At 37.4% G+C, this 12,338-nt stretch overlaps 1 protein-coding gene across 2 annotated transcripts in view; it reads right to left on the bottom strand.

Annotated features, from left to right (window-relative positions):
* The window catches only part of LOC123318709, a 50,493-nt gene that overhangs the window by 2,002 nt on the left and 36,153 nt on the right, over nucleotides 1–12,338 (bottom strand). The window contains exons 4-8 of one of the 2 annotated variants that reach the window (XM_044905409.1): nucleotides 8,733–8,893; nucleotides 5,063–5,294; nucleotides 3,683–4,429; nucleotides 1,967–2,122; nucleotides 507–718 (exon numbers count right to left, since the gene is read on the bottom strand). In XM_044905409.1, coding sequence (XP_044761344.1) covers nucleotides 507–718; nucleotides 1,967–2,122; nucleotides 3,683–4,429; nucleotides 5,063–5,294; nucleotides 8,733–8,893 — 1,508 coding nt within the window. The remainder of the gene's footprint in view (nucleotides 1–506; nucleotides 719–1,966; nucleotides 2,123–3,682; nucleotides 4,430–5,062; nucleotides 5,295–8,732; nucleotides 8,894–12,338) is intronic. The other variant, XM_044905410.1, reaches the window with a different exon arrangement.

The raw sequence follows: 12,338 nt of genomic DNA, 5'->3' as shown, positions 1-12,338 counted from the left end.
TCCTATAGTGCATATATGGGATCATGCCTCCAGAGCCGTTTTCCGTCGAAATAATCCACCACGAAATTCACAAGAACTTATTGTAGCTGTTACCAAGGAATGGATGAATATTCCGCAGGAAATAATCAATAATTTAATTTTTGGAATGCCTAGACGAGTGAATGCATTGCTAAGCAGCAGAGGCTCGAATACTGCATATTAGTTTGCTCTTTTATTAATTAACTTATAATTTTCCGTTCAAATTTAATTTTTGTTTTTGCAATTTTTGATTCCTAATTTGTATTTGTTGTTTCAACTTCATAATTCTATGAAATGAAATTGATTTCATTTTATTTCTGTAAAAGCCTTTCATTATCCTTGAACCCGAGGGTATAATTTTGTTTTCAAAGTTTGAGATAGCCTTAATAATTAGGGGGTGCAGGACTTTTGAAAGTGAGTGTATGATAGCTTCTTCTGCCCATTCTAGGCTTCTACTCCTGTGAAAAAGAGATAGGTTTACAACTCACTTTCGGCTTCGTCGTCCGCTGGTTCGAGATTCGTGTTCTTGAGGAGGTCCTCGATGAGGTGGTCAGGGTTTACTCTGGTATTTTCGACCCTGCCAGCCACCGGTACAGCGTCCGAGTCCAGAAGCTGGTTCTTCTTTCGTCTCTCGAACGCAGCCTTAGCCCTGTCCAAGGATCCGGTTTCCGATAGGGCTAAGCTGCTGGAACTTGGGTTCCTTGAAGAAAACGACCGATCTTTTTTAGTATCATCGAGGGAAGAGAGTTGGAGAAGGTTCTAATGATGGCTAGAGTGCAGGAAGAGTGAGAGATACTGATGGTCGAAGACCGTGACAATATTTAATAAATTGAAATGAAGCAAAGATGCTGATTGCGTAGAGTGTTATAGGAATTATTGCGGTTGAATTAAGAACTGACAGTGAGGTCCTATTTATGGGTGAGTGGCATGAACCCACCCTTAGAATTAGACAAAATTAACTAAGCAATGATTGGAACTCTGCCTTCGACACGTATAGTAAAAAATTATGAATACCTCTGAATAGATAATTTATTCAAGCTAATAAAAAAACTGGTTATTATTCTATAATTTGAATTGAGGTAAATGATTTCAGCGTACAAGATTAGTTTCAACTGTAGTGACTATTCTATAAAAAGTTACCAAAAACGGTAAGTATAAAATAAAAAATTTCTCGGTACTCTTATTCAAACGCAGTCAATATGTATGTATAACACCTATAAAGGGTGTGTCACATTAGACTAGACATACGGGAATCTGAATGAGATTATGAGAGATGTGTGAATTTAAATCTAAACTTTTTGGACACTGTTACACCGGAAGTATAGCCAAACTTTCATTTAAACACATGTTTAGATTCTCCATGAAATTTTAACTCCGGGTTATTTGAACTACTAATAATAGTTACCGCGTTGCAAGTTGTACCACCCTCAAAGAATAATCTCTAGATCCTACATTTTGTCTAAGTTCATCATAATATTTTTCGGAAAGTTCAAAATTGGCTCCGACTTAGAGAGAGTGCTCATCACGAAAAACATCTTTTTTTGCAAATACGACACCCTGTATTTTAACTTAGAGTTTTGGATGACGAAGAAATCTTTATCTTAGAACGTTTGACACCCTATAGGTACCTAAATCTAAGTATTATCGGGATATACGGGATTTTTCGAATTTTCAACAAACAGCTAGTTTAAACGAAAGCATTCAGAAATGATAAAGAAATATAAAAATTGGAAGCAGCACCAAATGAAATAAAAGCAGAGCTAAGCATAATAAAATAGCTGGAAAGTTCTGATTTTACTGTGAAGTTGCTGTTAGGAGTCCAAATCACTCTACAACATCGATTTCAACGAGCATTCAGAAAAGGGGACACAATACGGGCCGGAAAACGACAAAAAAAAATGCAGAAAAATCGTCATAGCACACAGAAGACACAAAAAATCGAACTAACGTAGTGACACTAGGACGACGCACTGTGACCTGACAGTTTTGTGCTGCGCATTCGTTCTGTGACGGAGGGGCTGGGGCTATAGCCTCGTCCGGACTTATAGCCACAGGTGCTAGCTTACCCCCTGCACTGCCGCCATCTAGCAACTTACGGTGCTGCCTGAAAACCACACAAATTTCTTCTTTCTGACAAAGACAAAATGAAATGGAAAATATCACATCGAAATGTTATGAACTATGGGAATAAACATCAATATGAAAAATTAATTGAGAGTGTGGAGGGGAACAACTCAAGAGTTACTTAAATATCACACTCATAATCCACATACAATGGTACAACTTCATGAGCAATATGGGATTTCAGATAACCTGGAAAAACATTATGTCAAATTTTGGTAAAAAAAAATTGTTTTTTCGATGAGTATCATCAAATTCCACCAAAAACATCGAAATGCAAAATTTTAGTTTACTAATGAAGTCGTGCAAAACATAATAAAGGAATTCTCATGCCTGTTTGCCTTATGAATTCAAGACAGAACTAACGTTAAATGGTTAAGTCTTACTTCTATTATTTCTATGACAAATGCAACAGAAACCAGAGAAATAAGTTAGCCTTAACGTTGAGCCTGCTTTGTTCGTTGGTTCAAACTTGCATCAGTCCATAATGGCTCGTTCGCAATAAACGTGGAATGTCAAGTTGAAGTATCACTCAGTTATATTTTCAGGATATTTATAGCTGAACAGTTAATACATCTAAAAAATATAGAGCAATTAGAGTTGGTACCTATTTGATATAGAAAGTAAGGTTATAATCGTAAATAACTGTCCAGCTCCACATAACCTAAAAAAAAATCACCAGATTTTGAAGTTATTATGTTTCGTATTGTGAAAACTGTGATGTAAAACCAATACTTCGGCATTGAACGAGCCATTAGTGTTATTCACTGCTCGGTACTGCAGCAAATGAAAAAACATAGCAATTATGTCTTCAGAATCAGGGTAAACTGAGTTTAATCGATACGTTAGCTAAGCAATAAAATACCCGAAGGACATGCAGCTCGATATAAAAAGTAGGTATATTCCAAAGAAACAAACACTTTGAATATGTAGTATTTATGTGAACCAACCTTTTCAAAGGTCTTCAAGATGTGAGTCTGAAATGAATGAGAATCAATACGTACGATTTTATTCGAAGCCCAATGCCAGGTCTGAAAAGTCGTTTGAAGCATGAAACGAGGAGAAGAAGAAAAGGAAAGAGAAAAGAACTGAAAATAATATCACATATAACACCGAAAATACATAATCCAGGGTTGAATAAAAGTGTGAATATACTTCTCAATGTAGATAATAATATTTTTCATATCTATATATATTTTTTCAATTCAAATATGTATTTTTTCAATTGCAATTTTTGTGTTTCTCAATATTATTTATTTATTTATTTAAATAAATTAAAAGGGGGTGTATTTCTTCTAATTTATCAATGAATACCTTTTTCAATTTTTTAAATACTAATCAATTTTTGGTCTCAATATTTTCAATCCTTGTAACTATATTTTTGTTTTGTGTATATGAATAATGGCTCATTTATCAGAAGTAATTTATGTTTTATAGGCCATGTGATATTATTATCAGCTTATCATCAAGTTAGTGGAACCCCAAGATGAAAACAGAAAGAAAAAACCCAAAGAACCGAAACCAAAACCTCTACTATTCCTACCTCTTCACTGACTGGACACCAAGCCGTTGACCACCGGCTTCCCCAGAAGAAGCAGCTCCATTCTGCAGGGAATTCAAGGATATGGTATGGAAGGGTTGTTTGGTCAGGGGGACGGGGGAAATCTTGAAGGGGTTGGAAACGGTGACCGGCCTGGTCGGCGTCGAGTAAATCATATTTTTCCTCTTCGGACTCGGAGTCAAGAACGCGTAAAGGCTCTCCGGGATCCTATTGGCCCACCAGGTGGACTTCGAGGTGATGGGACTGAGAGCGTAGTCGCTCTTGGAACGCATCACCGCGTGCGCATCGCCGCCACCCTCTGGCGCCTTCGAATTCAACGCGTTCTTCGTCGATACGAACTCCTTGTGTTTCATCCTCTGAAACTCGACCGCGGTCGTCGAGAACGACTTCTGCAACTCGTTGAAGTTCTGCGAGAAGACGTCCCTGTTGTCCAGACCCCCCTCCGGGGTCTTGTACTCCTCGTTGCTCGAGCTGCTCATGTTACTCGTCTGCTTATTCAGGGAACCCTTGGGGGTCGAGTATATCGACTCGTCCGGGTTCAGTTCTATGGAGGGAACTTTGCTCGTCTTGCCGGCGTCCTGGGAGGGTTCAGGACCGTTAGGAACGGCGCCGGGTGGGTGGGGATAGCTGGAGGAGATTCTGGTGGGGATACTTTGGGTTCTGGTGAATTTGGAGGAGTTCAAGGCTGATTTATAGAAAGACGCTATCCTTAGGGACGAATGGAGATTCCTAAGTAAAGAAAAAAGTGAGAACGCATGCATGAGCCCCTTATATCATTGCGTTAAAGGGGAAAAATCAGAGTAATTTCGTTTTAAGAGACAACGTAGCGCAGTTCTAGGTTACCAAGGCCAATGCCGTTTAGAATCAGTTTCAGTATCAAGGTATCTCAACATGTGAACATATTTCGTCCGCAGACACTTTTTGTCCGTTAACTATTTTCCCCACAGAACTCAACAAATTGAAGTTTGAGTTAATTTATTGGGAGAAATCTGAATAATTGATCGATTCTGTGTGAAAATAAAACTGAATACTTTTGAGGTTAGGTTAGAATTTTAGGTTGAGTTAGGACAGTGAAAATACCATTTCATACATTAAAATACACCCCATGTAATTCGGTCAGAATAGAACTTTTTTGCTGAACTAGATCGAAGTTTGAATCTGTTGCTCTGTCTCTGTTCTTTTTATAATCCGGAAATCCTCCGATTCATGAAATTACTCGATTTTTCCCCTTAACATCTTCCACCATCTCATTAAATACAAACCATGAAAAGAAATCGATTCGATTGTAAAAAAAAAAAAATTAAAAAAATTCCGTGAACTGAGATCACGGCCATCTCCTCTTAGTCCCAGTTGGATAATTACCTGATGTGTCCGGAGTCTCCAGAGCTGGACTGTCGACTGTGGGAGTGAGAATGAATACTGCTGTATCCAGAGGCTTTCGACAGTTGGCTGGTGTTCGAGGAGTTTCTGGAATGTCCGGGCTCTCCCAGAGGTATCTCCTCGTGGTCGACGGGTATTTGGATGGGCTCGCTGCAGTCTGAAGCCACGGTTACGGGAATATTATTCTCGGACAAGGTCTGACCAATAACCAGCTCTGAAAGATGAAGAGGTAATGAAGAGAATGGAGGAAACTCTTGAAATAAGGGAGTGCTCCCGCGTGAAGACATTTAACTACTCTTTTGTCCGATGCATGATATCCACTGATAGGTGTTGAGCGGAATTTCTGGACATACCCTATTTAATAAGACTTTCCCACCCTCATCGAAGCAATCTTCGAAATACCCTTTACCGGCCTTAGCCAATTATCTAGGTCAAGGCCAGCACTCACAGGGTGATTCTTTGAGTTCTACAAATATTAACAGAATATTTTTGAGGTCAAAGGAAACAAATCTTTTTTTAATTTCGGCTCGGTTAAAAAGACAAAGTTGTTGAAAATGAAAAAAAAATTTCAGTTATATTTCACAATAAAATGATTTTCGGAATATCCTTGAAGTGATGAATCTTTTCCCAACACAAAATTCCACCTATATCTTCAAGTTTCCGCATTATGGCCACTTAATACAATAAAACTACCAGATATTACAACAATCTAACTCTTAGAGTAAGTTCAAAGCTCACTAACAAATACATGATCACAAAAATGAAAAATTACAGTGAAATTCGAACAACTGAGCACTTTGGCTAAATGCAGCTCTGTTAAAAAGATCCACATAATATGTGTAATGTCATAGATTCAGCTTGTTGTTCTGAAGGAAATTTTATTTTTCTAAGGGGGGGCAGAGCTCGTTGTGAGAACTTAAAATTTCTATATCTTTTTATCTAGACAGAATCGAAAATGAAATGGCGAAGGAAAAATGTGTTTCTTTTGACTTCAAGTCAAATAAAATATATATAAAAGTCAAATACTCATCTTTTATTGAGGGTGCGTCTTTGAATCGTACAAATATTTCAACAATAGCTTCTTGAGGTCAAAAGAAACACTTTTTTCTTATACCATTTTTCCCGATTCGGCCCTGATAAAAATATATAGCCATTTTAAGTTTTCATAATCACCCCTGGAAAAACAAAATTATAAGAATAACCAGCTAAATCTGTGGCACTACACATCTGTGGATCTTATAAACAGAGATGTATTCAGCCAATATACCCAATTCTTCAAATTTCACCGATACTTTTTGATTTTTTATCATTAAATTATCTCAAGTCTGCGGACATCGATTTCAATTGGATCAAAGCGTGCTCTATTGGATTTAGGTCAGAAGGACTAGGAGGTGATGCTAGGCGTAGAAAACCCTACTTTTCTCTAGCAGTGATCACCTAATAAGATCTGTGTGCAGAGCATTATCATCCAGAAAAAGTTAATTTTTCCCAGAAGCTGCCAGAAATTGAGGGACCACGTCCCACATTCTTCACGAAATTCGATCAGGAAGACGGGAGCGTGAGAAAAATGTCCTTAAAATTTTAATGGGGTGTAATGATGATACGTAAAATATGCATTTTTGGAAAACAACGATATACTGAATTTTGAACGAGCAGTTTATCATTAAAAGTTGAGAAATATGAAATAAAAATTGACCTGTTCGAGTATTCATAAAAAAATGTGAAATACCGAAGATATTACTTTAGTGCGTTTCAGCTTTTTAGGTTTTTTACCAGTTTCCAAATATTTCATGTGACCAATTCAACTAATAAGCAAAGTAAACATATGCGAAGTTGAAAAACAATTTCATTATAAATAGAGCGTTTGTTGCTCGTAGAAATTGCTCAACGATGATGTTATATTTTTGCATCCTTATCTACCCCGAATATTTTCCTGCCTACATCATCGCTCGCGATTTCGCTCTACATAGATCCATCAAAATTCAAACGTCCATTCCGTAACCATCTCCGATTTCTCCCCCGACCTGTCGTAACGCTACACGGGACGATAAAATCGCACAAAAACCCATCAGAAATCGCGAAACTATCGGTCGATTCGTACAGGAAACGCCGACCGATTTGTTTCAATTCAGCGAACAATACCGCCGATCTAATTCGATATTCCGTTTCTGCGGACTCCGACTATTATACAATCGTCAATGGAATGGGTAATGATTAATTCAAACCGCACGATTGAACGGGTCTTCCGATGGAATTGTTGAATCGACTTCATTCATGGAAAGCGCCGAAAGAAAATGCGTTGCTGATTTGCAATTATCACTTTCGTTTATCTTGTTCCACGCCCGATGTTCGATCCATCAAACGTCAACGATACAAGAAGTTGACTAGGTACCAATTAAATTTTGAAGGGGATCTTGGGATCTATAATGAGGCACTGTAACCAATTGTCAAAATCAGCTGACGGTTAGTTGTGTGGGGAAGGTAAACTTTACCTCCAATGCTATTTCCGTCGACTCCTAGTATAGCCCAGGCAAATTAGATAATTAGTCCTTAAAATTGCTAAAAAGCTCAAAATAGTATCAAACGACGAAGGGCATATCAATTATGGAAAAAGTGAAGTTTGCGACAATTTTCTGCCAGGATTTAACTTGCGGGGACAGAACACATGTGTTTGGAGTCCGAACGACTGTTCCCTATTTTTATCGTGGATTGAATTTTTCTCTCCACGCAGGTGGGGTGTAACGAAGGTGCACCCTCATTTTAGAAGAATTTGTTCGTTTTGAATTTTGATTGGAATATCTTCAGTTTCAATTCAGTTTTCAATTCAGGATTCCGACATCGTTCGAAACCATAAACATTGTGCCTTTCGAATTTTTGAAAAACGATTTCAGAGCGTGAAAAACATCCTGAATTGGGATAATAATAAATTGGGGAATAAATGAAGACGTCCCCTCGTACGTCAATGAATTCTAAAATTCTAATTTCCTGTCTTGACTATTCAAACGGTTATTTCTCAATTCTGATAAATTCGAAATTCTGATCAAGTACGCATTTAAATAAAAATAATTGTGCATATTTATGTTCTTTAAAGATCTCTGGATTTTAACACTATGAAAAAAGAGAACGTCATTTACGTAGGAAGTAGTGGCGAATCAAAAATTGTTGCAAAGATGCAATTCCGGCAGTGGCGTAGAAATTGGGAGGGATTAAACTGTCACATGCCCTTGTCGTACGTAGGTAGTAGCAAGTAAAGATTGGCTGACATAATTTTGTGAGGTTTATAGTAACTACACTCTGCTAAATATGACAAGGATGGTTCAGGCAGTTTCGAAATACTAGCCAAAAATAGTTTTCAAATAAAACATCTTGTAAATCAGGAGAGGGACATAGTTTATTTTTGGATTATATCTTCATCTTTTGACTCAGGATTCCATGCTTGAAATATTTCCAATAGGTAATTATGCATGCCGAGGAAATATTTCAAAAGTAAATTGGGTATTTCTGAAGAGAAAACACTGATAAATTCAATATTCTTAAACTTTTGACGTGAAATTCATATTCATTCGTCGATTTGAGGGAAGGATCACGAAAACGAAAGCTGCAAAAGCTAAAATGCTTTGTCTCCTAAGCGCCTCTTCATAAAAATGCTCACCTGAAGACAACAGCGCTGGTCGTTTCTTTGGCAAGCTTCCAAAGCCGGAACTTCCGCTGGCAATGGATCCCCCGTGAGATCCCCCCGAATAATCTTCTGTGCGTTGCTCTTGAGGTGGTTCTTCTGCTGCCGCCGACTTGGGCCTCAGAGACGGGGAAGGACTGTAAAGTGATAGAAGTTAGAAAAAAATTAAGCAAGAATCATCTGTAATCACTGTAACTTTCAACCATGAGCTAGAAATATGCGTCTTTAATTTTCTTCTCAATATTGAAAAGGGATACCTATACAAAAGAATTGACTCAGTGGATATTAGTGGAGTACCGATTCGAAGACTTATGCAAAATTGCATTGGTACCGTATTATTAAAAGATTAAAAAAAAAATCATTTTGACATTGTGTTCTTTATTTTTGGGAAAGAGATATTTCATTAGAACCCTTTATTAGGGTTAGATCGTTCCAGAGACAGGTAGATTTCACATAAAAACACAGCAACAAATAAAAACGAGCCTGTACAATTAGAATTCAAGGACGCAGACCGCAAAGTATTATGCAATAGAACTTCCACAATCTTAATCTAAAAACCATACGCTGTCAGATTCAAATCAACCACAACAGCGTTGTCCATCATATGGTACGTGACGCCTGGATATGAATGGGAAAATTGTGCGGATAAGAAGAAAGCATTCTGAATCGGACGTTCACGAGCCTTCTTTCAAACAGTGATGGAGCACGGTATCGACTTGAGCTAGGAATCGTATTTCGAAATTCATTTCTTATTTTATTAGAAGAAGATATTTTTTATGAGTAGGTACAAAATGATTTTTCTTCCGAGCTCATACTTCAATATTCGTCTCCCAAAAAGAAGGAGTCACATTTAGTTCTACCATGATTTTTCTGGGAGATGCGCGTGTCGAAAGAAGACCTTCAAAAAAATTCCGATATGGTCAGTTAAAAAAAAAATCGTCATGATCGAACGATTGTACAGAGCTCGGTGAAATTTCAAGATTTGATAGTAGAAGGGTTCTCTTTTAGAATATGTATCACATATAGGTCTACCTCTGCAACTTTTAGCTATACCAGAAGCAACCCTTCTACTTTCTTATTTCGAAAGGCACACCCACTTCACGTCATTTGATAGCTGATTTAATGGCACTTCGATAATATGCCTACCTCGAATAAAAAATAAACGGTGTATGACTTATTGGGATTGTAATTCTCATTCGATCCAAAAATTTCTTTAGCTCACACAAGTCAATAGCACATAAATAACCTTCGCGTACTCCTGGCAACAGCAATCTCACGAAAAAAGATGTTTCGACGAGTCAGCAGAGTAAAATTTCAATGTCAATAACAATTAAACTCGGCTAAAATCATAAACATCCATTTCGAACGTTCATAATTTTCCTACAGTTGTTCGGCTCGTGTGTTGATGCAATTTTTTCGGATAATTACAGAACGTTAATCATTAATGAAGTCATAAAAAATGATTGCATACTTTATTTCGATCCCAGACGAGATGAGAGAATCTGGAAAGTTGTTTAATGGGCGTCATAGGAGGTTTGTTGATTGAATCTTCAGATTCGTTGATTGCGATCTAACTACACTGTTCAAAAATCGAAGTGCATAATTCTCATACATTTACATACAGAGGGAAATGAAAAACTATTTTTATATACAGATCGGGCCATTTAAAACGAAACCGTGACTCTGTAGGTTGACAGAACCGAATTATATAAAAATACCCGTCCATAGTAGAGAAATAAACAGAATGAAGATTCTTTCTGTTGAAAACTCCTTGAAATCTAGGTTTAATATTGGGTGGGACTTTCTTTAGCTCTTCATAATGCTCTTACTCTATTCGGAATTATGTCAATGAGGTTATCAATGAAACTTTGAGGAAATTTTTGCCAAATATCCCTGAAAGCATAGGCCAACTTTTGTAATGTCTGCGGTGGGTTAGGTAAGTGCTCTATTTGTTATAATCTTGCAGACCAAATATGATCAAAACAATTTTGGTCTGGAGGGGCATGGTTTCAGCCGATCTTGTGCGACAGTTGTAGATCTCCAACAACAATAAGAAAATGCGGCACTTCCACTAGTACCACGGCGATTCTATGCTTTACTAATTATACTTTGTGACACCCGGAAGTTTTCTAAACGCATGTTAAACTCGTGAAAATTGATCCACAGTTTGAAACACATGTGTTGCAATAGCCCATTATTGCGCATAAGTACCACACAAAAATATCGAATATCACACACCTACAAGAAATGTAACTGTAATATTAATTTTTTTTTAAATTAAGCCACAGTTCAAGTTCAAGTGTGAACCCAGCTCAACTTAACAACAAAATTTTGACAGATTGAATGTTGAACTACAACCGAGCTTAAGTGTTACGAGGACCATATTTTGTGCGTGTGTAATACGCAAACATACGCCTCTTCACATTCAAAGATCCACTTCAATTTTTGAGCAGTATATTTTGAATCTCCGCGGGCGGTCCAAGAAGTAAGATCATTACAACTATTGTTCTATCATAACCGATCGAGATATCGAGTTTTATATTTGCATTTGAACATCTAATCATCACTTATTGTTAGCTTGCAAAACAAAGCGTTGCTTCTGAATACTGAAATCCAACACAGGAATTTGTATGAGGCCGTATACCTCACTCAAAGATCCAACAATTAATAGAATAAAGGGAATGGAAAGACTTGATAATGAACCTTTAGGTAAAATTGCACAGTGGTTCTTCGTAATTCCGGTTTTAAGTGTCTGTATGAGAAACCTCATAGTAGCTAAACGACTTAATTAATACCGGAAACACTTAATCATTGAAGCAAGAATCTTCCACCTCAATGGAGCCTTAATTTAGAGGGTCTCCCAAAAATGCTGCGTATTCATTTTCATTCACCGTCTGCAGAATTACGAGGAGACCAATACACCTGCCAATAAAAGGGCATAAACCCCTTTTATTGACAAAGCAAGAATCTTCAAAGGATGGATTATTTCAAAAAATGATCTAAAAAGTATCCCTTAGGCGAGTTCAATCCTTGAAGCTTTTTTTTTTCGATGTTATGCTGTCTGCGGTTCTTACTTTATGAACAATTTTTGAACGCCTAGTTTGGCTTTGGTAAATGGGTTTGATGTAGAGCGTGGCCCTGTAATGAGTCACTTTCTTGTATATGTGTTAGTGTTTGTTTTTCTCTGTTATGTGATGTATGTAGTATATTTTTATCATTTGATTTTTTTATATATGACTGTTATCTGTATCTTGTAGCCTTGAAGAAGCAACGATATATGATGGCGAAACGTTGGCATTAGCTAAGGTTTGCTGATTTCTTCACCACCTTCCTAGCCCCCAATTAAATTAATTTAGGAGTGATAAGCAAGGTGCAATTCAAATCTCCAAACTGCGAAAATTGAAATTGTTCTACGCAAGTTGTAACTGAACTCCACCACACTTGCTTTGATTATCTACCACACTCCTCCATTCCGATGGAGGCACAGCTACATGTTATTTACATAGACTCCAAAAATTCCACTTGTCATCTGGTCGCAACGCAACTTCAGTGCACGCTTCGCTTTACAGGACATTGTCGCCT

This window comes from Coccinella septempunctata, chromosome 8, assembly GCF_907165205.1.
Source record: "Coccinella septempunctata chromosome 8, icCocSept1.1, whole genome shotgun sequence".
In the NCBI taxonomy this organism is placed as follows: Eukaryota; Metazoa; Arthropoda; class Insecta; order Coleoptera; family Coccinellidae; genus Coccinella; species Coccinella septempunctata.
Note: the sequence above shows the minus strand (reverse complement) of the source record. Positions and strands in the feature narration are given on the sequence as shown.